Genomic DNA, 27,140 nt, shown 5'->3' with positions numbered 1-27,140 from the left:
TTTAGAAGATAACAGTAGTTATATAGATGCCCGAGCAGTGTTATCATAGAAGCAGGTAGAAAAAAGATTCATTTGATGCAGAGAACAGTGTAAAAACTCTCCAACCTTATGGTCATCCTGTTTATTCTCATTAATATCACTATTTGAAGAAAGTGTTGCCTAGCAGGTCTGTTTTGGGGGGAGCCTCTGCTAAAGCTTTTCCCAGCTCTTTTAGAGGGGCTCCAAAGGCAGCTGAGGTTTCTCACACAGCTCTCTCTTACTAGCCTTGAGTGCAGGGAGGGCACCCCGCTCCGTGGTGGTTTCTAGGGTGCCTTGGGCCCTGACAAGAGATAAGCGTAGCCAGAGCAAAGAATTGACTGAAGGAAATACTTTTGATTTTGGTACCTTCACTAATGTGTCAGTTATTCTCTCTCTAGAGTGTGGGGCTACAGCAAGTTCTATCACACCAAGCAGGGGAAATTGCTCTTTATGTCAGTGCTGTGGTGTAAGATTTTAAAATCAGGTATTACAGCAGCTGATGAAATTGGAGATCTTTTTCTACTGTTAATATAGCAATGAGTACTTCATACACTCTATCAGGGCCCTCCTGTGCCCTCTGAGTATATAACGATAGTTAAGAAATGACATTTCAACTCTGTAGAGCAAGAGATTATTATAATATCTTATTAGGTCCTCAATAAAGTGTGTCATTAGCCAATTTCTATTTTCCCATGGAGAAATCTGAAACCCCCATGTAAGAATTAATGTGTATGGCTGCACCAGCGAAACAAGCTGTGTGCTTCAATGAGGAAAAAGAGTGCCTTGAACTCAGACTGCTGGAGGTGGTGGTTTGACAAGGTAAAACACGTCACCTAACCTTTCAGGTTGTTAGTCTCGATCAATACATATGTCTGTTTCCCCAAAATCAATAGAGAAGTGGGTCTTGCAGTAGCCATGAGACATGAGTCGGCCTACAAGAGATATCATCTAAATAGCAAAAGCACAAGGCCATCATCAAGCTTGATAAATGATCCCTGGAAAAGGGTTCCTATCATTTTAGATCATGTCCCAACATTGGATTCAAGGACAATTTGGCCTATATTACACTGTTTGGAAGTAACACATCTGAAATTAGTTACCTCATTTCCCCGCTTCTCTCCATTCCCAGTGAAATTCACATTTGATGAGATTTCTCTGTAGCAGCATCAGCATTATTAATAATCTCATGCAGCTTCTAAAATAGCATGTACTAAGAATATCCTTTAAAAGATTATTCATACATTTGTCTGTTTTTTAATAAATGGATATAATAATCCGTAACACTTTACAGATCAATCTCAAAGGCAGCAAGGATCCTGTAAAATGAAAGGTTTGGGGCTATAGAAACTTGAGAGGGATGCAAATTCATTCTGCTGTGAGAGTCTGCTTGGGAGTGTTATTCTTTAACATGTTCCATTTGTGTGTCAAATAGCCATTGCTTAACAGATGGTTTGGTTTTGGACCTCTGGCTTTAATTTTTATTGGTCCCAACATCCTATTTTTTGTGTAGTGTGGATTCCTTTATTTGCAGCCGAATGTGCTCAGTAGTCAGGCTGCTGTAAGCCTCAGTGCTGAGGATCATCTCGTCGTTTCTTCCTCATTTGCAATCCATTTTGGGTACATTTTTATTGTATGGAACAGAGCACACAAGTCATAGTAATACAGGTTTTGTTTCATTTCCGTTTCGGAAGGATCGGATACTTTCCAGCTTGGAAATGGCAGGCAGTTGGGAAGCAGCGGGGCTACCATGCAAAGAGGCTAATGTCTGTTGTCATATGTTTGTGCCAACTGTGTTTTCAAAATTATGCATGCACATGGTGTAATTACAAGCAAAAAAAAAAAAGAGGAAAAAGAGGAGATGACGAGATGTGACATAGGAATATCATTGTAACTAGCAAGAATTTACAGCTTTCAGCACAGCATGTTGTGCTCTAGGTGTCCCTGCTTGAACAGGGGGGTTGGACAAGATTATCTCTAGAGGTCCCTTCCAGCCTCAAGCACTCTGTGATTCTGTGTGTGGTTTGTTAGCAAAATAATGGCATCAGCTCTTAAGGCGTTGCAATATTTAGTTGCAGGTACACTGCTATTACTGCAAATCAGATCACAAGGAGCAACAGGAAGAACATTGAGACCAGAAGAGTGAATCATGTATGTGTATCTAAGATAAGAGTGTTAATCTGATAACACTGTAACAGGTTACAGTGCTATCTGTTTTCTTTTTTGTATAGGTTAAAAGCACCTCTGTGTAGGTGTGCCAAGCAAGATCACAAAAATTATTTGACTATTTTAAATTTATTTTAAGGAACGTTTTGACTGTTGTCATTATCTAGAAACAGCAAGGGAGTTGATCTGAAAATATGATCGCAGCATGTGACTGCTGATACAAATATAATTTACTGAACTTTTTACAGAACTTTTTTTCTGCATTTGCACTTGCCCTTAAATGATCCTTTACACTGTCTGACATAATAATCATACTTGTAAGAGTGTGTCTTCATGAACTTGCTGAGTAAAATTAAGTGTGAGTTGTAGCCTGTGTTTTGGCTACCAAGACTTTTCTGGCTTTGCCATTGCTGGCACCTGACATCCTGCAGGTCCTCCCAGAACAAGTTCGGTTATCCCCATTGCTTCAGAATCACGTGTGCAAAAATTTAATGAAGCCTTCTTGAAAAATACTTATGTATGTGTACATTCTTTCTAAATGGCATTTTGCTAGCTAAAAGTGCTTACTGTTCCTTTTCTGCTTAGTATGAGCTTGAGCAGAGACACTGTCCTCTGGCCTCAAATGCTTCAGTAAGTTTACAGGACACAGTTATTTATGATAACACCTGCAAGTGTAGCTCCTTACATTGCTGGGTGTGATAGAGGCTGTGGTGATTTTGTAGTGAATTCGCTTTAAAAAGCATCAAATAGGACCATACAAGGGCACCTAACAGCTGCTTTCCCCAGCTAAATCTCACCACTGAGACTTGATTCCAAGAAAAATAAAAATGCAGGCTTGGTTAGTAGTGCTTCAGCTTGGAATATGAGTCCTGACAAGGGAAAAATCATTTGTACTGTACTAGCTTTTCATGAGCTGGGTCAAAGAGCAAACCTCTCCAATGACAAAATAAAGCTGTCAAAAAGCTTTGCCATAAGATGCCATTGGACCAACACTGTAATTCTGCCTCCTAATCCTCCTCTTGTAGCCTGATAATTTTTGGGGAAAAAAAAAGTTTGTTTAGTTTTTTTTTACCTACACTTTAGTTGGTCAGGGAAGGGAATTTTAAAGAAAAGATATGGTTCTGCATTTAACCAAATGCGCAATGGCCAGAATAAGATTTTCTATCTACTGCTTTATGTTTTGAAACCAATATATAAATACCTGTTAAATATTCTTTGAAGGATTAGCAGGCAAATATAATGGGGCATTTTATGGAAACACTTTCATGTGTTGCAATGCGTGATCATCAACTTGAGGCATGTGTGCCAGCAAGGAAGCTCTAATGTTAGTTGCTCAGATGCTTCCATTGGTTCCCTTCTGCTTGCCTTTAGCAGATACAGATATAAAATTTAAACTCTTCTTAGTTCCTTCAATCTTGATGCACCAAAACGTGACAGAGGCTTATGGGGCATGGTAACACCTGAACCCAGGTTCCTGGGCGTGTATACAATGCACTCTCTCCAAGTTGTGATCCTGGAGGTCAGAGATGGGCACTGGAGGAAAAGGGCAAAAATTAGTTCCTAAGTGGTATTGGTCCCCATCGTATGTTATAAACATGGCTCCTCAATGGTTCTCTAGCAAAAATGGCATAACTAAAAATGTTCTTATGAATATTTTAAAATAAAATCATCCAGGGTGCTTTGTATGCTCTTCCCAACTAACTTCCAATATTAATCTTTGTTTTTTACTATAATATGAACATTTTTGCCCAGACAATGGGTTAATGCATTGAATCATATCAATTTTTGTATTAACAAGCTTATTGGGAGATTACTTATTTCATGGTTCTGTTTCTAAACAGACTTTAAATCCTAAATTTTCACATAATTTATACAGTTTTTTAAAATTGATAGTTCTGTCAAATAGTCCCAAGTTCCTCAGCGAACTTACAAAGAAAGGAAGTGCTTCAGAATAGACATAGTAAAAGAAAAAACATTCAGTTTGGGTCAGTGCTGGCAAGCACTTTGGCACGAGGCAGAGGCAGCAAATCTGCAAAGCGTCTAATCAGCTTGAGACCAGTACTTACACCCATCAGTGACAGAGAGGAAAAGTGATGAGCAAAATAAAATAAACACAAAATCAACTGAGCCTGCCCAGCTTTGGCTTTCCTGCCTTTAAGAAGCTGAGCGAGTCACACTCCTTCATGAGGATGGTTTGACCTGTGTGGAACAGATGCTAGTGGTGGTGCAAGGGAAAAAGATGACAAGAGGATACAAGGTGAGAGTGAACTATGCAACACAGAGCCCTGTTAGCATGCTGAACGTCATAAAATTGTTCTTCCATGCCCCTTTCTTCAGTGCAGTGTCAGTGTGAGTTCCTGACACTGCACTGAAGTGTGACTTAAAGCCAAGTTGCCCTTATGTGAGTCTAAAATTACTTTATGTTTTAGTGTGACTTAATTCAAAATGCAAATGTAAAGAATACATTTCATTCAAGCATAGAAAAACTCTAACTGCCTTCCACATGGGCAGATTAGCATTTTTTTTTTAAGTTTTCTCTTTTTAATGCCATAGTTGTATATTATCCGTAATATCATACTTTCATTTCTTGCTATCATTAATTTAGCATTCCAAAGCTGTAGTTAACCATTTGTAAAGATATCTTTGGGCCTGTCCTTCCAAAGAGGAAGGACTGGGCAATCAATTCAGCTCCTGCTGTTTTGATGTGTTTAGTTAGCAAAAAGTGAACAAAAGAAGGTTTACAGAAAAATGTTAACGATTTTGCACATAATAGTTGACAGGCCTTAGAATCTTTGATGTTAATTGATAACTGGAATGATCCTGTTACAAAAAGAAAAATAAAAGACAATCATCCAAATACCTTTTTCCATCTTTCTGTGTACTTTAATTCAAAGTCATCTAGTCCAATAGATTAACTCTTAATTGTGTGTAGGGGATCAACTGCACGCATTTGTTAAAGCAAACTGCTCCAGTGAGCAGTTTTTAATAACCTTTTCTTTTTCAGAGATTATGAGCCTTTCACTTTGATTTGAAAATATGCCTAGACTTTCTTTTTAAACCATTCTCTTTGATTTTAAAGCTAGAAAGAGGTGAAGAAAAGTTCCTGGCATGTAGAGGTTATTGTTGCAAAAGGTAGTATTTTCTGTTGAGGGAAGAATGAAGGGGAGACTGGAGAAACCTTTTTATTGGGAAGAGAAAATGAATGAAAGATCAACATTTTCCTTCAGGTAGTTTACAAATAACAAATGCAAGGGCTGTATTGTGGAAATATCTGAATACTGCAGTATCTGTCCACTTTATTCAACTGCTTAATCTGAGTTATCTAAATACTACTGCTTCGGTTATAGGTACTGAGCAGCTTTGAAACAAGAGCCCCACAATGTTGAAGTTATCCCATTTTTTATTAATCATCAGATGCATTTGAAAATAATGTGTTTTATTAACTTCTTAATAGAATATAAAATGTTCTTGCAAAAGTTATGTATTCTGAGACGGTTCGATGATGTTAGAAATAAATATATTATTGACTGTTAAGAGTTCTGTTCATACTACATTAACTTTGTCTGGGTACGTTTTTATATTAAATGGAATGATTCACAAGAAGATATATTTATGAAATGAAAATGGAATGGTTTTTTTATGACACTTGAGATCTGTGAGAATACAAAGAGGGCCCCTAGTCTTTTTCTTCTTTTTCTATTTTCTGAATTTGCTGTGGAGAGGGAGCATTTCTTAATAGAAAACACTGATGACCAGATTTGTTAAAAAAAGGGATCACAAATTATTGCAATTTTTACAAACTTGAGATAACCTGGCACATAGATTTAAATAAGAACTAATATTTTTCATTAATTTTCACTAAAGTGCATCAGTGCAAAGCCACTGCAGCGACTATTGCCTCTATTACAGGTAAATGTTAAAGGCTTTTTCTAGACAGAGTGAGATTTGAATCACTAACCATATGGTTTGAAGCTGATGTTCTGGCAAATTTCTATGTCCATATCATACCCCATGTAAATAAGATGATCTGCTTTGCCCTCACAGCAGCATTCACTGAGATTGCTTTCACATCTCAGACATTAACTTTGTCTGCAAGGTTAATAGGCCTCCTCAAGGGCTGGATGTGTTTGTCCATTTTTTTGGTATCCATGCATGGATTACTCTATGCTCCAATAGCATGATTACTTTTCTTCCAAGTGACTGAATAAAAAGCACCTGAAGCCTTGTAAGGGTCTTCTATTCAAGAAGGAAAATGATGATGTCTCCTGATTATCCACTTAGTAAACATGTACTTTTGAAAAAGCTTCCTACAGCCGTACTCAAAGGAGAGTTGTTTCCTTCCCAGAGAGTAGTTCTGCATCAAGACTGGATTTTAATCAAAACCCCAGGGCAGGCAGAAAGTTCATCTCCTGCTCCTTTGTGTCTTGATGCTGTTTCTCCACAAATCCTTAAAAAAAAAAAATGTACTCCAGTGACTCAAAATTTTCTTCCATGCCAAGATCGCTTCAAAAGCGAACAAACAAAAAATGGCTTCTTGTGTTAACTTGTCATTGCAATACACTTAAATATATATGCATGTGTGTATACATATGTTAGCGATCAGTCTTTACTCTGGAGTGCATTACTTCATTTGTAATGAACAAATTGCTGTGAAACAGGAGCATTCACACTTTCAAAAGGAGATGATAGCTGTGAAAAATGGGGCAAAACAGGAGAAGGGAGAGTGTGATCCATATTTCTACATGATTTGTTGCCTTCCTGACTGATCTTTATTTCAACCTTTTTTCTGCTTTTCTTTGGCCTGCCCCATAATGCTGCTGTGCTTGGTGTGTGGATCTGCCTATCAGAACATTCCCGGCGCAGTGTCCACAAGGGCGTCTAGGTGTCTGTGTATCCGTGTGGGCCTTCTTGATGGTGGGGCTGGCTCCCAGAATAAATGCTGAAGGCAAAACCCCTAAAACCAGAGCTTACCTCCTTGACTTTCTGGAAATTAATCCTGTGTGTTAGTGTCTCCCTAAAGCCTTTTGTGTTCCTCAGTCCGATCGCGAGGTTTTCCTTAATAACAGAGGTGTCTTAGTGGGTCCAGATCCGTAGCTGGGGTAAACGAAATATCCACACTGAAAACAACAGATGTGAAAAATAGCTGCATGGGTTTAAAGCATGCTGGGTTTAAACCTGTATGTCAGTCATCATTTCAGTGAATGAAAACACACTGGGTGTCTGTCGTGGTGCTTTGCGGCACTCGTCACCGTGGTGTGTAATTATGCTTTTGCTTTCACCTACTTTAATCATTTCTACCTGTTTCTGAATTCCTAATCCTCTTTCTGACAAGTCTAAGTAATTTTACTTCTCTCTAGCACTCCAGTCAACAATTTTGCTTCTTAACAAAGTACTTGCTGACTGAACCCTGCGATTCTTTGCTTGATAGGAAATGGATAAACAAACAGAATTTTGACTGAAACCATAGTTTTTCCACTCTCACACATAAACTAAGCTAAAAGATGACAAAAAGAAATCTGATAGCAGCTCCAAATATCACTAATACTATACCTGGATCCTCTGTGGATTAAAATATTCAGTCATTAAGCGTAGCAGTGACAGCACTTCCCTTTACATGGCTCTCATTGAGTAGTCTTTGGTAAGCCTGGAGTGCCATATCTGATATGTTTTATTACTGCTTGGAAATACTGCTGCAGCTCTCCTAACTCACAGCCCTCCCTACCTTTATAATCAAGGCACAGGGGCCAAAATGTCTAATTAGGAACCACGACTTGACTCGAGTCATCCTATCACCATGTCCAGGGCATTAGCATTGGGCTTGAACAGCCCTTCCGCACAGCAGCAGTAACAACTAATAGAACTAATAAAACCCCCCAACGACCACATATTACTCACATCACTGTGTTTTCAATAGCCATATTTTTATACTAGGTTTTACAATTCAAAAGCGTAAAACAAAATAAGTGTTTTCAGAGTGGTTCTTTTTTTTTTTTTTCGTATGGTTTTAGGTATTTGTCTGCCCTCTCCATCTCTCTAGGATTTAATTTTCTTTGAAGATTTGTGTGGATTACTTGCAACATATCTCTGCGATAGAAGTAGATTTATCATCTAGAGGAAGTGGATTTATGACCAGGATGACGAAATTTAATTGGGAGGTGGTTACTTTGGGAGATGATTGTGGATGCACGTTTTTTGACATGTGTGAGTGGGGTGCACAGATGGAAATTATCAAAATATTTCAGTCTTACTACAAAGAGAGAAAAATGCATTGTCTGTAATGGAGGATTTTGCATGTAAAATGTGTTAATAAGCAAATGACTGCATTTGCTTTGCTGACAGAATGCTGTGTACAGGTTTTTTTCATTTCTTTACAGCTATACACGTAAAGAAATGTTTATAAACTGAGTTCCATTGTGTTTTTTAATTGTGAGCCCCCCACTTAAGATAACTATATTGGAATTGACTGAGTTTTTCACATGGGCTTCAAATTAAGCTCTTATTTAAGTGCCTTACTGAACTGGGCATATGAAAATAAGCTTTTATAATAAGGTTATTTATAAAATTGAAATTATACTAGTCTTATATTTTTTATGTGTAGTATAAAAGGCTTAGTTAATCCCAAAACATTAGAAATACATGTATAGAAATTTATAGCAGCATATTAAAATACCAAGTTACAAACCTAGCACCAAGGAATATGATTACAACAAAGATAAGTTAACCTTTCCTCAAGCACTAAAACCATCACTTTTTTAATTGTAAAAAAATGCTACATTTCTTTTGGAGCCTATTATTATCTGTTTAAGACTGCTTTGGACCAGCTGGAGAGCATGATGAACTTGTTTACTTTTCAGTGAAAACAGATTAATTCCCAATGAAATTCCAGAATGAAAATAAATGCCTGTCTCTGTGCAGCATTTGTAGTCAAATGTTGCATAATCCATCTGATAACTATGTGAACTCAAAATTAATTTGGAATAGTTATGGAACCTGGTCACATATTTTCATTACATAAAGAGAGATCAATTTAAAGTAAAACAAGGAGCATACAAGATAAAAAAAAAACAGAGTTGATTAATTCAATAGCTATACACAGAAAAGTGAAATCTGTTTCGCTCACCTTTTGAAAGATGCCCTTTGAATTGCTCAGTATAAGGCTCCATTTGTTTGCCAGCTAGGTAGGATGGCTGTCCAGTTATATGTTGTTAATGCTGTTTGCATATTGAACACCTGAGCCCAGTTAATGTCTTTCAAAGCTCTGCCTCTTTGATGCGTGGTAACCTTGCATTCTTCTTCCTGGCAGAAGGGAATCCGTATACCTGGTGGGTTGGAAAAGCCAATGAGAAGCACTACTACTGGGGCGGATCAGGACCTGGCATTCAGAAATGTGCCTGCGGCATCGAGCGCAACTGTACCGATCCCAAGTACTACTGCAACTGTGATGCTGACTACAAGCAGTGGTGAGTAGTTTGTAAGCAGGCAGCATGAGAGTTACCAGAACCGTTAACTTGGATATCTGCTGCCTCTATCTTGAAAGCCATTTTTTTGCCAAAGAATGAAGACAAAAGTGTTATTTCTGTGATCCCTCCTACTGCAAAACATCTGCCTGTATGTTCATTACCATTTTATCCATAGTATCAGTTATTTTCAGATTCCAGAAACGTATGTATATTTTGAATTCAAATGAACTGTAGAGAAGAATTTGCAGCTTTAAGCTGCAAAAACAAATACTAATAGGAGTGACCAGGATTTTGGCTGCAGATGCTACTTTGTCTCCCCAGTGCAGATTTATTATGGTATGGCATTCAATTTTATCCCCGCATCTTAGATTTTTCCCAGATTTTCTGCTTTATGTTTTGACTGACTGTAGGCTAGGAGAGATAGGAGTTCAAGATCTTACCTAGTGACTTCTGCCCTCATTATCCATCTCACATGAGAAAAAAGTGTTAAGGACAAGGTTTAGAGAGTATTATGGAGTGAGGATCTCTCCCTTAGTTCAGATAACGCTATTACACTTGGCCTGAGATAATTGAAAATTCATTGCCCTCTTGGTTGCAACTACAAACCTCTAGCCCATTTGGGACAGTGAGAGACAGTGATTCTAGTGTAATAAATAATTATTGATTCATCCCAGGTGGAACAGTTTTAACAGAGGGACTAGTCCTACCCAAAAATACTTTACAGCCTGGCAACAGGGGCATCCTACTGTGAGGCAACTGATATGGGCTTAAATCCCTTCAGACAGAAAAGAGAATTAAACCTGCATCTCTGATGTCGCTCATAAATGCTCTAAGAATGACCTTACTGTGTGAGGCACATCATCATTTTGTATGAGCCCCTGTCTGTGCTCTGCAAATGTTGGGTTTATGGGTTTTAACCTCTTGCGTCCCTTTTATCCTGATAGGCGGTATCAGCTTATACATGGTATACAGTGCTCAGTGACCACTTGGATTGATATTCATATGAGCACTTTTTCCGTTTACAGCATCTTGTGGACATTTGAATCAATACTGGCCCGTAAACCGTCTTGAACTAATTTAGTCATTAATAGTTGTATGAATTCCTGTAGAGCTACAGCAATTGCATGATATGTCAAAGATTAAAAAAAAAAAAAAAAAGTAGGAAAAATGAGGTATAAAAAGTCAAATAAGAGTAATAAAGGAAATTTTCCCAGACCTTCAAAATAATAGATGAGGATGCATAAAAATCAAGCAGGGAAGTATTTTGCCATAGTAAGCTTTGTCGCTGCTAGAATAAAACACTATGAGCTATGATAAAAGGATCCACTCCAGAGCACCGCGGAGAGCAAGTCAGTATTAGAGGCAGGGGACCTGGACATGGTGCGAAGCTTCAAGCTAGAATTAGGCAGAGGGTAAAAAATATTAAGTCACAGGAATCTGATTCAAATATCAGGCAATAGAGCGGGGTGGCAGGAGGTAGGTTTGATTTTGTGCCCAAATGATTATGATAAAAAGAAGATATTGCAATAGTAATCAGGAGCACTTATGTTTTTTGTTGCTTGAGGCACTGGATGTGTAGCCATGAATAATAGTCTCTGTGTACCATATTTTGACTGTTCTCTTTTTATGCTGAAGGAAATTCATGGGGGAGAAAACATTGACTTTTGACCTCTTCTTGTGGCTTCTCTGAGTGTCACAGATGATATTTTAATAAGCAGCCTTCTCTCGATAATCTTTTCTTATAGCCTCTCTGACCCTGGTATACCTGGAGATTTTATGGCATCTATTAGTGCTTCCTTCTTAAACATAACTGTTTACTCAAAACTTTAAGCAAGAAGGCATTTTCATTTAAGAAAGACATTTATAAAGCTGTACTTTTTTATGGATACGTTTCAGTTTCTTTTCATAAAAACTATACTGGATATTATAAGGCATTTCATGAAAAAGGTTATAGGACTGAACATTACATTTTAATTTGCAATGTGTACAATCAGCAGTAGAAATGAAAGCTTTATTGTAATTGAAAAGACACTTTAATGAAGATTCTTTTTTTAGCTTAGTTTTGCCAGAATCTAGCCCATTCCAAAGTCTCACCTATTGTTCTTGAATATTATTTGGAGGACATCTAGTTATGAATTTTCTCTGGCAAAGATGATTGAGTGACGCCTAGAAAGCAAGTGGGCTCCAGAGTTGCAGAGATCTTGCAGACTTTCCTTAGCAGGGGCAGAACATTTAACAGGGCCCCAGCAGCACTGCAGGACACAGGTCTGGTGACAGCAAAACAGCTCCTGGTTTGCACCTCTGCATCTGTAACAGCACTTTTGGGGTATTGGTATCAGTGGACAGAACTAGTTACAGTGTTCGGAGTCTAGGTGGGATAGAGCAGACTATCAAGAAGCTCAGAGAGGCGCTGGGTTGGTGTGAAAGCACGTTTCACATCAGTTTGAATCTTGCTTTTCCTTGTATATTCCGAATGTTTCATAAACTGTTGTGTGTCTTCTCATTCTTAGAGGGAAATAAATAAATAAAAACTAAGAATAGTAATGGTATTACTACAGTAGAGACGCAAACATGATGCAAGGATCTTCAAGAAGGGACTAGCCAAGATAATTTCAAAACCCGCCCCCAAAAAAGATGCACAAGCTAGTAAAGCCTTGTAGTAAAGATATGTGGGTATCCCTGCAGAGTGGGGAAATTCCCTCTAGTACAGGGATTTGCAGCATACACTGAGCAGACAAGTCTTGAGGCATAAAATAAACAAGCAGTTTGCCACATAATCTCTCTGTAAATCATCATCATAACTTATTTTAGAAGAACTTATTATCCCCTAGAACAGAAGGACTGAGTGTATGCCAAACTGGTTTAAGAGGCCAGGTGGGACTTTTGGAGGTTGTATTTCCAGAAGCAGAGAAGTAAAATGGGAAAAGAAATCTGCTGGGTGCAAACTGGGGGAGTGAAAGGTGAAGAAGGAAGAGATTCAGCCAAGAGCTTCAGATTTGGAATTGCAGAGCACTCTGTTTAAAAGAGGAGGTTGGGGATCCATTGCAGAATGGGTCAGACTGAGTGAGTCATGATGATGCAGTAGAATATTGTCTGCAAATTTTTATTGCCAAAGTTGGAAATTGTATTAGAAATGAAGGACGGAATTGCAGTGTGATAAAGGATCTCATAGTGAAGGCAGGAGAATGTTCCCCTTGAGAACCAGGTTCAATCACTGCTTCTCAAACAAAACGCCCACGTGATGCTGACCAAGTTTTGCAAGGCTTTTTTTTCAGAGGTGGATCACACTGGTTGTTTGATCCTAATTTTCTGTGTACCTAACTGGAGACCCAGAGGTACAATTTGTGGAAGTACTGAACATTCACAGCTGCAACTGGCACCGGTGAGATTAGCTGTGTTTTGTCTGAACTTACCTAATGCTATGTACTCTGAAAGAAGAGCAAAAAAAAAAAAAAAAACAGACTGTAAGCAGCTCACACCACGCACTAAAAGGGAATGCGTGCCTTTAAACTTATATATCCTGTTCTTAACATCCAATCTGTAGAATGAGAATGATGTCAGTCGTTCATCTCGTGGGGATACTGCAAAGATAGATAGATTTGTGGAACAATCATTTCCTACGGTAATAAGCCCTATAACAAAGCCAATGAGAAAATGTTGTCATTATAGAAAGACTTGAAATACACATTAAATGTAAGCTGGGGTCCACATATTGAACCATAGAAGTAAATCAGAATAGAGAGTTATGTTTTATTCAGTGAATGTTGTCTGCCTTCCCTGAATGATACAGGAGTCCTTTGACAAAAAATAATAGTGACCAATCAAACTCTGTGCCGTGGTGCTTTGGTACAAGGCACAGGTTGTAGTGCTATGCACAGCTGCAAAATATTTGTTTTGTTCTAAATTTTGTGTTTGATTTGATTTCTTTGTTTCAGTTGTGTGACTATATTCTTTTTGTAGATGCAAAGAGTCAATCGTAATGCAACTTTTCTCAGGACCTACCTTAAGCCATAGACTGATTGTAGCCCAAGTCTGGGTTAGATTGATCTTTGATGCTTCTTAAAAGCCCAAAAGCCCAAATGCTAATTTTAACAAAATACTTAAGTGGAATGGAATTAAGCAGTTTAAACTGTATATGTAAAATAAGGACCTCAAAATATCCACAAAGGGAAGAAAAGCTGGCAAAAAATTACATATCACCTTACTACAAGTCATGTAAGAAGTCACTGACATATATAAATAGCCTTTTGGAGCCGCAGTGAAGTTGTAGTGACTAGCTTTACTAATCTGGATAACTGCATGATTCACTTAACCAAAGAGAGCTTTTTGTAAATTCCAGTTGTAAACTATAGTTTAATAGTTGTTTCTTATTTAAAAGTTGAGGTGATTGAGTAAAATGTCTTCAAAAGGCCTGCTGGGAGGATAAGGAGAAAAGATTAAGTGAGCCCTTCATGACAGCTGACTCTAGTTTGCAGGAGCTTCAGGTGAAGTGAGAGTGGTTTGCAGTTCTTTTCCCCAAATTACAGTCCAGCTCATCCCTTCTACAACATTTGTTTTCTCCTTCACTGAGCACCTTTATGTTCTCTCTCTCTCTGAATAAAATGGGAAGGAGAGCATTCTGGAAGTTTAGTGGGTATTTACTATATGTCTAATGTTTAGATCACCTTGATGGTACCTGAGCCAAAGGGTACATATTGACATGCAGTCCCTACAAAGTATGAAATTCAAATGTGTGCGCATTTGCACATTGCTTGCAGACTGAAACTTGATTCTTAGAAGAGGTCCTTGATGTTGCTGCAATGTAAATATTAAGTATTAGTAATTGCCATGATAAAGTTTTATGGGGGGAAAAAAAAAAGCACAGGTGGAAGATCTTCACCTAGAGCATTCCCACCAGGGCAAAACCTAGTGCTGAAATTATCCATTATTCATAGCCAATATGAAATCATAGCAGAAACAAACCAAATTATATAAAAAGGTTAATTTTACTTGCTAAGCAAGCAAAGATTTTTGGAGAGGATGTTGTCAGTTCTCAAAATCAGATTGCCTCAACCTTGAGAGAATAAACTGAGATTGGTGTGAGCAACAGGGAGTTCCCCAGGAAGCTGTTAAACAAAATTTTCTTCAGATGAATCATTTAGGTAAAAGACCTAACAAATTTAGGTAAGACTTTTTAAATAAATTTTTTAAAATTACACATTATTACCATTTAGGCTGTTCTTAGCTTTATTAAAAAATCGATAGCATTGGAGAAAAAGATAAGCTATTCCAATTAAGTAACAAATATGATGATCTGAAAGAAATTTATGTTCCCAATCTCCTTTGATCCTACAGTGAGTTGAGTGCCTAGATTCCTTTGGGAATCTCGGTTAAAGATTCTACTCTGCAGTCTTTTCTCATGTAGCATCCATAATATGTGAGGATACATGAAATGATTCTGCGAGTGGATTTTCTGGGAAAAGGTGATGTAAGGAGATTTTTCCTTTAGCACCTACAGAGAGGGTGCACATTAGATTGGAGAACAGAGCAGGGACGTCATTGCTGTGCAACGCTCAGTGTGTATTGCAGCTCTGTCTCTTGCCGTTTAAATTACGGCCTAGAAAATACAAGAAGTGCTGGGTGTCCTGCTTTCCTGACGGTTACTTACTCAGTGCTTATGACTACTGATGTGCTTGTTAAACTTTCAAGAAATATTTGATGGCCCTGAAGATGATCAAGAGGAATTGAAGGAAAGTTTAGAGGTCCTGTGGATTTGGACAAAGGGAAGAAATGAGCAGTGGAAACAAAAGCAGGGAGAAGTGAAGGAAAAGCAAGGTCAAAAATTCCAGAGGTGCAGATAACATCTGTGTGAATAACAGTGGTTTCAAAGCCAACCATGAATCAGACAGTTGTCAGATGAATGGAGAGTAAGGCAAAGAAAATAACACTAAATGTCACTAAGGCAAAACTAAATTGTTGATGAAGCAATTCAGAACCACTTTATCATCAGGGGTCTTGACTTCAGGAGTAAATCAAATGGCTGCAGGCAGCCTAATTTTCTTGTTTATCCTCTGTCGCAGTTTAGAAATTAAAGTTTCTTCCTCTAGAATCTGCAAAATTCCCTTTTATTTTTGTGAACTATTTGACAGAACGCTCCACGGGATGCATCACTCCTTCACTTCAAACTCTTCTCCTGTCATGAAGGTTTCAGAAGGAAGTTTCAGGTGGTGAAAAAGATAATTAAACAGGGTCTGACCTGAGATGTTTTAGTGGCTGGAATAGTGGAGGGTATTTAAATGTTGGCCCATAGATTTGACAATACAGTGTACCTGATGCTGGACAGGTCATTTGTAACCAGATAAAACAAGATATTGAAGAATCTTGGGGACGTGGAAAGGCACCCAGACTTAATACTATACTATAGAATATGCTAATTCCCATTGAAAATGGTATTTCTGTCTCCCTTAGGCAATTTTGAAAATCCATCTGTATGTTAACATGAGATCCCAGTGACAGAGAGAACTGGGTAGTTACATTACACTGGCCTCTCCTGTCCTTCATTCAAAGATGTTAATAATATAAGATAATTCATTTATTTCTTATACTTTTCTGTGTAGGCAAAAACTGGAGGGGTGATCAGAAGAGACTAGACTAAACATTGTACAAGGTGAAAAAAAGACTGAGAACTTAACATTGTCTGTAATTAATTAAATTTGCATGCTATTTTGTTGTTATTTATAACAGTAGATAGAGAAGCTTAATGAATTAAAAGGGATCGAGCATATATACACCTAAAAGAACCTGAAGGATGGTGAAAGTTGCCATACAGACTATGCGTGACTTCAAACATCCAATATATATGAGCAAACTTTCAATTTATCCAGGCAGACTGGCTGTATACAAAATCAAGTATTTATATGACACAGCCATACATTTAAGCAATATCTTTAAAAACAGTCATTTTTAATAAAATAGGGAGGGATTTGACAGGAACACTTCCTGTTTAACATTAAATGAAACTGGAAAGAAGAAAACAGAAGAACTTTCAGCAACAGAAAAGCAAATAGCCAAGAGCCAGGAAGTACAGTCCAGCCAGTTATAATTTCACCATTAAAACTGCTCCAGTAAGAAGAAGGGTCAAGTGACTGGGTATTGAACCGGCTGCACGGGGCTCATCAGCAGTAACTGGTGTGCACTACAGAGACAGAATTTGTCTGACAAAAGTGAAGAAGTCATCCTGTATTCCACCCTCTTTCCTTATAAACCATTCCCTGTTTTCTTTTACTTGATATCTTGCATATGGTCATTCTGTGTTTCCCTTTTCTGCTACTCCAGAAGAGGAGGTTGAATTCATTTTTGATAATCACAGGTTAAGAGTTTGGGACATGGATGCTGTGAAGTGGAGAGATCAACTTTAGCCAATACTTCACAGTAAGTGTTCAGGCCACTTGTTTTACATAGGTTTTTAAGGACAATATCTGCTGCCCAGAATTATCCCTAAAATTTTTATTTTACTGCTAAATCATAAAGCACAACAGGCAGCCCTAATCCAGTGGTTAACCCTGGATCACCCACGTTATTCCCTCTCCTTTAGAAGTGTTCCGTTTAAATACTGACAGCAACCATATATATTTAGATCATGCAGCCTGTCAGATGGAAAGCCTGAAATAATACAGTTTCAGAGCACTGGGAGTTTGAAAATTAAATTAATCATGTGGACTTGCAAATATTCCTGCTGTTGTCACTGTTCTCCCTTCTGTGTTATTCACCTTTAGGACTAGGCTTGTGGCCTTATACAAGATGAAACCATTTGACTTTTAGCTCTCATCCCACCTATTGATGTTAAAGGGAGCATTTCCCTGCATGCTTGTGGCCCACGGCAACAGGCAAGTGGCTGAGGAACCAAACTTTAGCTTGTCCAAACCTAAAACATAAGAAAACATGGGCATTGACATGACATGAAGCGACTACTCAGCTGTCTGCCTTATCTTTGATAAAAAAGCACTTTTTTTTGCTGTTATATATTCAGTCCTATGTATTTGTTTTGCATGATGATATTTGTCCCACTAGCACTACAAAATTCAGGATGAGGGTGCAGGAGGCTGCACTGCGTCATGCATTGTGAGCAGAAGCTTTTCCCTTGCTCCATAGATAAAAATAGTTGAGGTCCAGCCACGTGCTAAGGATGGAAAACATTCCTGTTTGGCTTCACATTCATCCATCATTTAACACTAGCATTAGGGAGGAGGAGAGAGTGATGGCAAGATGTTATCCATGTTTATTAATTTGCTCAGTAAATCACTGAGAGACAAAAAGCGTGTGTTTGTCCTGCTGCCAACCTCCCTTCTCAGACTTACTGTTCAGTTTTGCTGTGCTCAGCTGACCTGATTTCCATGCAGTCACAGGCAGCTGCTCTCATCCAGATCTCTTTAAGTTGCAGAATGGCTTTTAAGCTAGAAATGTGGCACTGAATGATTCTTTCATAATTATTTATCTGTAGTTATTACTTTTGGGGATATTATTAAAATTATAAGGAATGCCTGGTGGTTTTTGGAGTATTCTAAGTAGTTTGTGATAGGCTTATGAATTAGCAGGCAAAAACACAGTTACACTAAGTTTTTCCACCATTTAGATGATTTAAAATGTCCTTCCTAGGGCATTTGTGTTCATTTTATTATTAAATTTAATGGTTATTGCTTGAATGAAATATCAAATGACCAAGAATAGAACCACATGCTATGACTTGCCTAGAAGACACTGAATTTTAGTCCAAAGGAAGAGCTTATGGTCTCAACTTTAAAGAAAATGACCTTACTGTCCAAGCTTGTCAGGTAAGGGCAGAGTGTGCTGAGCATTGTTCGCTACTGAACTTTTCAGCTCCCAATTATTTTCCCCTTCTCCTCCCCCTCCTTTTATTTGTGTGCTAACTGAAGGAGTAATGACTCTGTCCTCACCAAAGTGCAATGAAGATGAGATCAGCAAAGTGTATTTCACTCGGTGCTTGACACTGCTTAGCACTTAAAGAAAATACACTGGTTTTCTTTTCTTCTTGAATTGTAGGGGTGCAATGACTTCTTCAGAGCCAGTGTGATCCCGTGTAGAAAAGGTGAAATATTTGACATCCCTTGGTGACAGGTAGCCGAAGACCCGCAGTGCTTGCTTGGCTGTTGTTGCTATTAGCTGCCATATTTTTAGCTGCAACAAAATCACAGATGAGTCCATCAAGCTGAAGGGGTTAAGCCTACAGGGTAAACAAAAGATATATCTGCTTTCATTGTTCATTTTTTAGTGTGTTAGGATATTTTATATACGTATAATATGTATGTTCTCTATATAAGATATGACGTGGGGGAGAAGAGTAAATAATCATATATCCTCTCTTAAAAAAATCTCAGGAAGGTTTTACATATGTTTTTGCATCAGGTTCCATAGTTGATGGGGATGTTTTCTTCAGAGCCATGTGCAAAAACTGTTTTATTGGTTCATTACTCAGACAGCTGCAAAACTTCCATTTTTTTAGAAAAAGAATCATTCTTTGTTCTTTTCTTATTTTTCTCAGCTGATGATTAGCACTGCAGAAGATCTGATTAAAAAAAAAAAAAACAAGTCTTCTCCAATATTCCTGTTTCCTTGGGAACTATTATTATATGTCTAATGCATTACTTTATTTTAAAGAGGAAGGTTGCTTGTGGAATAGGGTGGAATACAGGATGACTTCTAGGGTAAGCAGTCAGAGCAATCCAAAGCAAACCTCTCATAAACTCTGCAAATTTGGTAATAAAGGCAATGGCTCTAACACCAAGAGAAGAAACCAAAACTGCTTTTCGTTTTATCCAGACTTATAAAAATAGTTTAAAATATGCAACGTGCATTAATTTCAGGAACTAGGCGCTTGTTTGACCAGTTCATACCACACCTCCATTCCCCCATTTTGTTTTGTGTTTGTGCTGCATAGTCTGTGACTGCCTCTAGATTTCTAGTCATGTTGTCAGTAGTCATGGCTTGACAATTTTATCTCACCTCCCGCCAGAAAAGGAATACTCTTGCTTTTTCTTTTTGTTTGCTCCCAGCCTACTATGGTGGCGAAAATTAGTAAATCTGAAAAAATATGATCCATGGAGCTCCCTTGAAATTTTTAAGAATTGTCTGAGAGTGCAATGAAAACTTTATAAATCAGGTCCTATAAATCATTCATTACTTATATTTGTCATCTCTTTTCAAGCTAGTCTTTAAAATAGCATTAGAATCCTATATGGGTCCTGTATGCTTTAAGGATAGCTATGTGGATATACACATATAAATTAATCCTCTGCATTTACCCTGAAAATCATTTTGCATGCAACTTTTAGACATATCATTACACAACAGAAATGAGAAAGCTTACTAATGGAATTCAGATGTTGTTTTTCTCATATTTTACTGAAATGTATTACTGAGAAGAAATCATTCTACCTAAACCACTATCTTAAAAGAGCTAATATTGTGTATTCATTTGCTTTATCGCAAATGCTATATTTTGCTCTGCTTTTGGTCGACTGAAACAAGGAATTATGTAGTTGAAAATGTTTGTAAGATTATATTAAATGTAGACTGAAGAAAAAAAAATCTGTCTTGAGCTATGAGCTGAGGTTGGTGCATAAATTATATGGTTGCCTATATGGAAATACCCTAAGTGTCTGAGGTACCTATTTATTTATGTCATTAAAGTAGAACCAAATGAAAATTTAGAAGAAGCAAAGAAAAAGCTGAATTCCCAGCAATTAGATAAATATTATAAAGAAAATTATAAGACAAAATCTGCAGGCCATTGTAGAGGATGTGATGAGGGGAAAAAAATAAATATAAAAAAATAGGTCTATGATTAAAAATGTTCAAGTACATTGAAAAAGCATGTATTTATTTTTAGCTGCTGTTCCCATGAAATAGGACTGTTAAAAATGCTGTCACTAAATGTAATCTCCTATCCAGTACTTAGTGGGTATGGCATAAAATGTGGTAACGGTCCGCAGTGATCAAGTATCTCATGCCAAATACAGGCTGTGTATCGAATGTTCCTCAGTGAAAATGGTATCAGAAATGCTAAGAGGGTTTTTAAAAGATTTAGGAAGCAAATCCAAACTCCTAATTGGCACAACAACCTTATCAGCTCATGTTCTTAAAACTGGCCTTGTCATCCACTGTCATTTTGCATCTGCAGCCAAGGTGAACGGCTGATCTGTTGCAGTCAGGCAGGACCCAGCAAGGAGGCAACAAAGCCCTAAAATCTGTGAAAAAGGATCTGAGACTCCTCTTAAAGACCACAACAGCTGATCCGAGGTATCTTTTTAAACTCTCCTTATGAAAAGAACTGAGAAACAGTTTGTTTTAATTTCCTTTTTATAATGGAGAACAACAAAATGAAATGAGATAAATAAAGAAAATGTGGCGTGATTTAGTTAGGGGATTGATAAAAAGTGGAAGAGCTGAAGAGGGAAAAGAAAATGGGGCTCAGGAGAAAGTAGGAGAGCTGGAGCAAGAAGCTCGGGATGATATGTGGGAATTCATTCACAGGAAGATCAGCTCTTGGCAGAAACTCATCCTAAAATGACTGTTACTGATACTTAACTGCCACATTCAGCATTAGTTTGATGGTTTCTGTATGTCATTGCATCGTATTATATAGACAAACCCTGGAAAAGCAGACAAGCGGAAGCAGGCAATTTAGTTTCATAATCTTTTAGAGAAAGTACTGACTTCTGTTCATGAATCACCAAATATAATAGAGCATTGATCCTTGCTGGGTGCCTGGGCTGTATTTCATTAAATGAAAATAATTAATAATAGTGAATATACTCACACTTTCTTTGCCTCAGAAGAGCAACAGTTATAATGACAATACATCATAAAATAAATCTTGGTTATAAAAGTAATTTATTTCTAGCAATTTTTTGTTATGCAAAAGTAATGTTTCATGGAGAAGTCTCAGGACAAATATATATTGTTTGCAGAAGTGTCCTGAGGGAGGGGCAAGTATCTTTCACAATTCATCAACTCTGTTTCAGAAGAATGCAAACAATATCTTGCAAAGAAATGCTCTGTAGTTGCATTGTTGGATATTTGCCATTCCTGTTATTTTTCTAAAAAGTCTGCTACAATTATTTTTATTTATTTATTTTTAAACCAAATGTGTTTGTGGCTTCAGTCAAAGAGATGTCAATAGCATGTCAATAGCTTTGGGGGTTTTTAGACCTAAAAGTACAAAGTTCCCAACTGTAGCTCCAAATATTTTAAAGTCAGAGATTGATTCAAATAGAGGGATTACTGTATTCACTGGGAAGCATGTAATGCAAATGTTCTGCACTAGATAAAAACATTTGTTAGGCAGTCCGTAAAACACCCTTGATTGATAGCTGTTGACAGAAATACTTGTGCAAATCACCTGTACTTGGAAATACCCAAGTCATTGGATGTTCAAAAGGAAATGCAAGCTAGTAAGGGGCAATGTTCCTGTTACTGTTGTTTCAGATTTTCCTCTGAGGAAAGGTGTTTTCTGGTTAATCCCTTAACAGAGTAGCGTGAGACTGAGGCTTTGCTGCAGTTGAAGTTCTGACGAGTGCATTTCCCACAGTTGGGGACCTTTTGGAGAGAGAGCATTTGGGGCTGGATTTTCTGTGCGACATTTTATGACCACTGTGGCATGCTATTATTTGTGTAGAAAAAGACATGGCCACTAAAACTGTGAAAAATGCGAATGGACTCGTCATTGTATTTCCATCTTTGCTGGAGAGCTATATCAGCTTTTTATTTGTGATGTCAGATTTATCTTTTCTGTCAACTAGACTCACAATGTGATTTTTAGCTGCTGGGGCAGGTGTTCTTGTAATCTGTACACATAAATACCCTCAACTTTTCCTTGCCAAAAAGATCTGCTTTGACATTAAGGCCTGTCATAAATGGTAGTTTATTTTTTGTAAGCAATCAGTTGTGGGCCAGCACTTATTTTATCTCTATTGTGTATTTGTGAGGGCAATTGAATGAAAAACAATTGGAAGCCCTTTATTGCTGCTATTCAGGATTTGCTGGAAACTGAGATGGCCCCCCTGTCCCTTTCTCCTTCATCCTCTCCCCCTACCCTTTTTTTTGTTTTTTCAAATAATGCCTAACAAAGCATACATACTGCTTATAATTGCAACTCACTAGAAAAGATTTCACCTCAAGAAAATGCAAGTCTTATGGAAGCATTAAAAGTTTCTGTTTCTTAGCATCTAATCTTCTACTCTGCTGAAGCTAGTTTTCTTCACCTGCAATCAAGGAAGGGAGCAAGAAAGAGAAATGGGGAGATGCAGTCAATTGCCAGAGTTTTGTCACGGCATAAATTGAGTGATGGAAATAGCACATTGCCTGTGTAAGCAGAACAGCAGAGTATTTTAAGGTTGCATCAAACATGTTTTCTTTCTTTGTAGGAAACTAAACCAACTCCCTAAGATGATATTTTACATGTCTGGGATATATTTTTTTTTAAGAAATATGAATGTTACCCAGTAATTCAAGAAACATTAGTGTGTTATGCTTTCTGATAACATTGCTTTCTGTTAACATTAGTTCTTTAGGAGTTACTACATGTCTCTAATGATTAGTGAAGGTTAGACTAAGTGGTTCAATTCTTATGGAGTTCAGTAAATCAGATGGTCATTCATACCTAGCTTTCCTTAAAGCTTTCTATAGAACCTTCTACTGGGCAGGAATGAGCCCTTTATCATTTTTACCACAGCACTGGTGCCTGTTGGGGAATGAAAGGTGAATGGATGACAGAAGGTGGCCTGAATAACTGCTTCTATCTTCAGCATCAGCCCTTGATGGTGGATGGAACATTGATGTGATTCCATGGGACATCCCTTTGATTCTTGCATTTTCCAGAAGGCTTTTAGCAACGCGTCTCTGCTCACTCACGATCCTTGCCAGCACAGCCAGGCTGCTTCTCAGGGCCGCTGTTTGCACAGCGCTGGGTAGATAGGCTAGTTGCAGCTGTGCCGTATTCCATCCTCCCATGCTAAAAGGTGATGATATCATTTTCTCTGAAAATGTGTTCTGTAAACATGAGCAAAAAACTGTTTATGCTGACTGACATTGGCAAGCACTAAAAGAAATAGCCTGTGAGTCAATTATTTATGAATGTATTAAACCTAGAAATCAGGATGTCTAGCCAGTGTAGCAGTTCCGCAACAGATTTCAGGTGAGTATTGGGGCAGCGCAGACAAAGGCTTTCCAAATCTAAATGTGATGAGTTTCTGAAGATCAGGCAGTGTGGCAATCTGCAGTACTACAGAGCTGACCTCAGTTACTGCAGCCTCTCCAAATGTTGTCTGTGCAGTCTTCACTCACTGGTAGAAGCAACAGATTTCTGCATATAAATAACTATGTCCATGCGGTAACTTTTATTTCATAATTCTATTTCATTTTTCTATTTAATTTTATGGTAAGAAGCATTGGCATTAACAACATTTAAGCCATCACGAAAGAAAAAATACATTAACTTTGCAGCCCAAGTGCTCAGGGCCATGTGAGGCACCTGCACTAACATGGCAGCATGCAGCAAATGCAAGAAGTTTTACAGGGAGATTTCTTTATTTGAGGAGTCTTCATCCATCTTCAGGATTGTGCTAAGGAAAGGAGGGCTCAGCTCAGGGGGTATTGAGTTAGGAAATGAATGGTGAATTCTGCTAACTTTATTTCAGTGGCTAAAAGAGTGGTTATGTGTAATACAAGAAGAAAAGAGTTTAAAGGCTAAAATGAATAGCGGAAATCCATTAAAGCAATAAAATATTGTGGCTCATGGATAGGACATTAATGTTGTCTAAGGATAGCCAAAAAATGCCAGAGAAATAATTGCTATTCTACAGTCAGTTGTTTTGCAGCAAAACACTCTAAGACTTTTCTAGACAAGGGCTTCTGAAGTTGACCTAATATGTAATGCCAAGTTAGTGTAAACGGTCATACTTTCCCTATAGCCCAAGTCCTGATCTCAAGGACTTCCTTGTCTCAAAGTGCTGGTAAATTCAAGGCCTGGAAAGAAGACTCCCTAAATAAAACACCGCAGAAGCTGTCAACCTCCAGATCTGACCCAGTCACATGTCTTGCAAGAATGCAATTTTTTAAAACTTCACCAAGGCCTGTGCTTTAGTACCCTGTCTGATTTCCCCTGTTACGAACACAATCTATATGTGGGTTTATACACACACAAACGAGAAGTAAGGGTATCTTAAAAACATGAAAAGGCCATAAAAAGTTTAACCCATGGATCAGGTAGCAGTTAATTCCAGAACAGGATCATGTGCAAAAGCACTAAAAACAGACTGATTGAAGTGAAATTAATTCTCACTGACATAAGCCTGAATATGCAAGCAGAGGCAAAACAATACCCATCTTTTGCTTGTGTGTTATAGCACATAACGAAACAAGAAAAATGACATCTGTTAATTACCTCTATGCTGCACCATTGCTTTAAATGTACTTGTACATCTTGGAGCAGACAGTTCCAAATAATTATTTGTGATGAATGAGGATGTGTTTAAAATGTTGTATAGATGGATATTTAATTCTTCTTCTAACTAAAGAGCTTTCATGATAATTGGTGCCACTTTCCTTCCTCAGTAGATGTAACAGCGTTACACATTATGTATATAGAACAATTTGTAGATAATCCCCCAAGGTCTTTTGTTGAATTTTCTTTTGAGGTTTGTGCTTTTTAGCCATGGCTGTTATAATTTTTTTCTTCCATTAGACTTTGGCATAGCTTGATGTTTAAAAAATCAGTTCCCCCATCTTCTTGAAAGTTATAGGTTAGCTTAAAAGGTTCAAAAAAAAGGCAGAATTAACTTAGCTTATATTTATATTATGAATAAATGTTTTTAAGCAGTTAGGAAAAGGCAGCATTTATTTTATAGTTAAAAATAATCTAATTATTAGGTAGGTTTGAAGAGAAAAAGTAAGGATTTGACCATTTCCAACTCTGGGCAACAGTAGATTAAGAAGTCTTCATGCTGAGTGAGAAGCCCCAAACATACGTGCTAGCTGAGTAACACGTAATAGGGAGTTGGTAAAGCTGACTCCCCATCCTGCTGTCATAAGCGACCATTTGAGAGAGTTGTCGCTCTTGTGAGTTTTCCGTCCTTCCCCTCACCCACAGGAGGAAAATAGGAAACACTGTCCTGTGACTAAAGGATGGGACAGGAGAGAAAATTGAAGTACAATGTGATAGTTATCTCTGAATAAGAACTAATGGGTGGCTTGGCTCTTCTGAGGGGAGACAATTAGGTAGTATGTAATACTGTAAAAACAGAATATTTCAAGAATGAGAACGGGAGCATTTTGTAGTTACAGAAAATAAGATGTTGTGTTTTTATATTTAAAGCTTGAGTTCAGGCAGAACAGAAAGAGCCTACTGAAAAATGGAATCAAATACCTACATTTTTCTTAAAGTTCAGTCCAGGATGGGCTGGGGCCTTTACAGAAAGGAAAGGAATAGCTGAATTCTCTTTGATTTTTACATATAATAGTATATAACATCACTTTTTCCCACCTTTTGTCTTTTTATGAATTCCTTAGTTTATTGTTTAGAGCAGGGATACTGACATTTTGTATAGTTTTGTCCCATGTGATGGTTAGCAAGTAATGTCATTTTTCTGTTTCTCATAATGTCATCCATGATACAGAAGTAAGAAAGTGCAATTTTTTTACAGAAAATAGAACCCAGCACACCAGAGTTGAACATTCTCATGTGAGACAGCCCTGTGCTTACTAACAAGCTCTATCTTGAAAGAAGCCCAAAAGAAAGGCTAAAAGGGCTCCAATATCCTCTATATTAAGACTAAACAAGTACAGCTGAAACAATAGTTTAAACATAAAGACAAAGGAGAAAGTATGCATGAAAAATGCATGCCAAGAGATATAAATTTGGAAGACCTACTTATCATATGGATGAAGGAGATTTTGTGAGGTTATCTACTCAGATATCCTGCCCCAAGTTGCAACCTACATTTTCCCTACAGTATAGGCTGGTATAGAATCTGCTGAAGAAGTGGACTGTATTACAGCAGTCACGTTCATCTTGGTGTTTTGGGGTGAAGTAATTCTGGCTATAAGAAAAGGATCCGTAGCCCTGTTGTCATTAGCAGCATTTCCTCATGGACTTCATTTAATTGTCATGTGCACTAGATTTCCCCACGAGAAGACCAATTACATGTTAAATTGGTCTATAGACATTAGGTAAATCAGATTCTACATAAAGTTAGCAACCACGCACATGGCAGATGGGGCAATCAAGAGATGAAGATTAAGGAGGCAAGAGTAGAGTGCGAGAAGGAAGGAAACAGTTGAACTGCATTGTAGATTTCAGTCTTGTTGGAGGAATATCCATGGATGTGATGCATAAGGATGAACTCTCCAATGAAATGCTTGGGAGAGTTAGAAGGAAAAAAAGTGGAGGGAGAAGGGCTGAAATGAGCTTTCTGAGAGATTTTGAGGCAAATGAGTACAAAAGAT

At 37.8% G+C, this 27,140-nt stretch overlaps 1 protein-coding gene across 1 annotated transcript in view; it reads left to right on the top strand.

Moving 5' to 3' along the window:
- LOC104565350 (contactin-associated protein-like 2) overlaps positions 1-27,140 on the top strand; it is a 971,843-nt gene that overhangs the window by 785,550 nt on the left and 159,153 nt on the right. The window contains exon 14 of the mRNA XM_088520855.1: positions 9,485-9,641. Within this exon, the coding sequence (XP_088376981.1) occupies positions 9,485-9,641 (157 nt within the window). The remainder of the gene's footprint in view (positions 1-9,484; positions 9,642-27,140) is intronic.

Source organism: Tinamus guttatus, unplaced genomic scaffold, assembly GCF_059628265.1.
Source record: "Tinamus guttatus ecotype Peru unplaced genomic scaffold, ASM5962826v1 Tinamus_guttatus_pri_ptg000104l, whole genome shotgun sequence".
NCBI classification, from domain to species: Eukaryota; Metazoa; Chordata; class Aves; order Tinamiformes; family Tinamidae; genus Tinamus; species Tinamus guttatus.
This window is presented reverse-complemented; position numbering and strand designations above follow the sequence as displayed.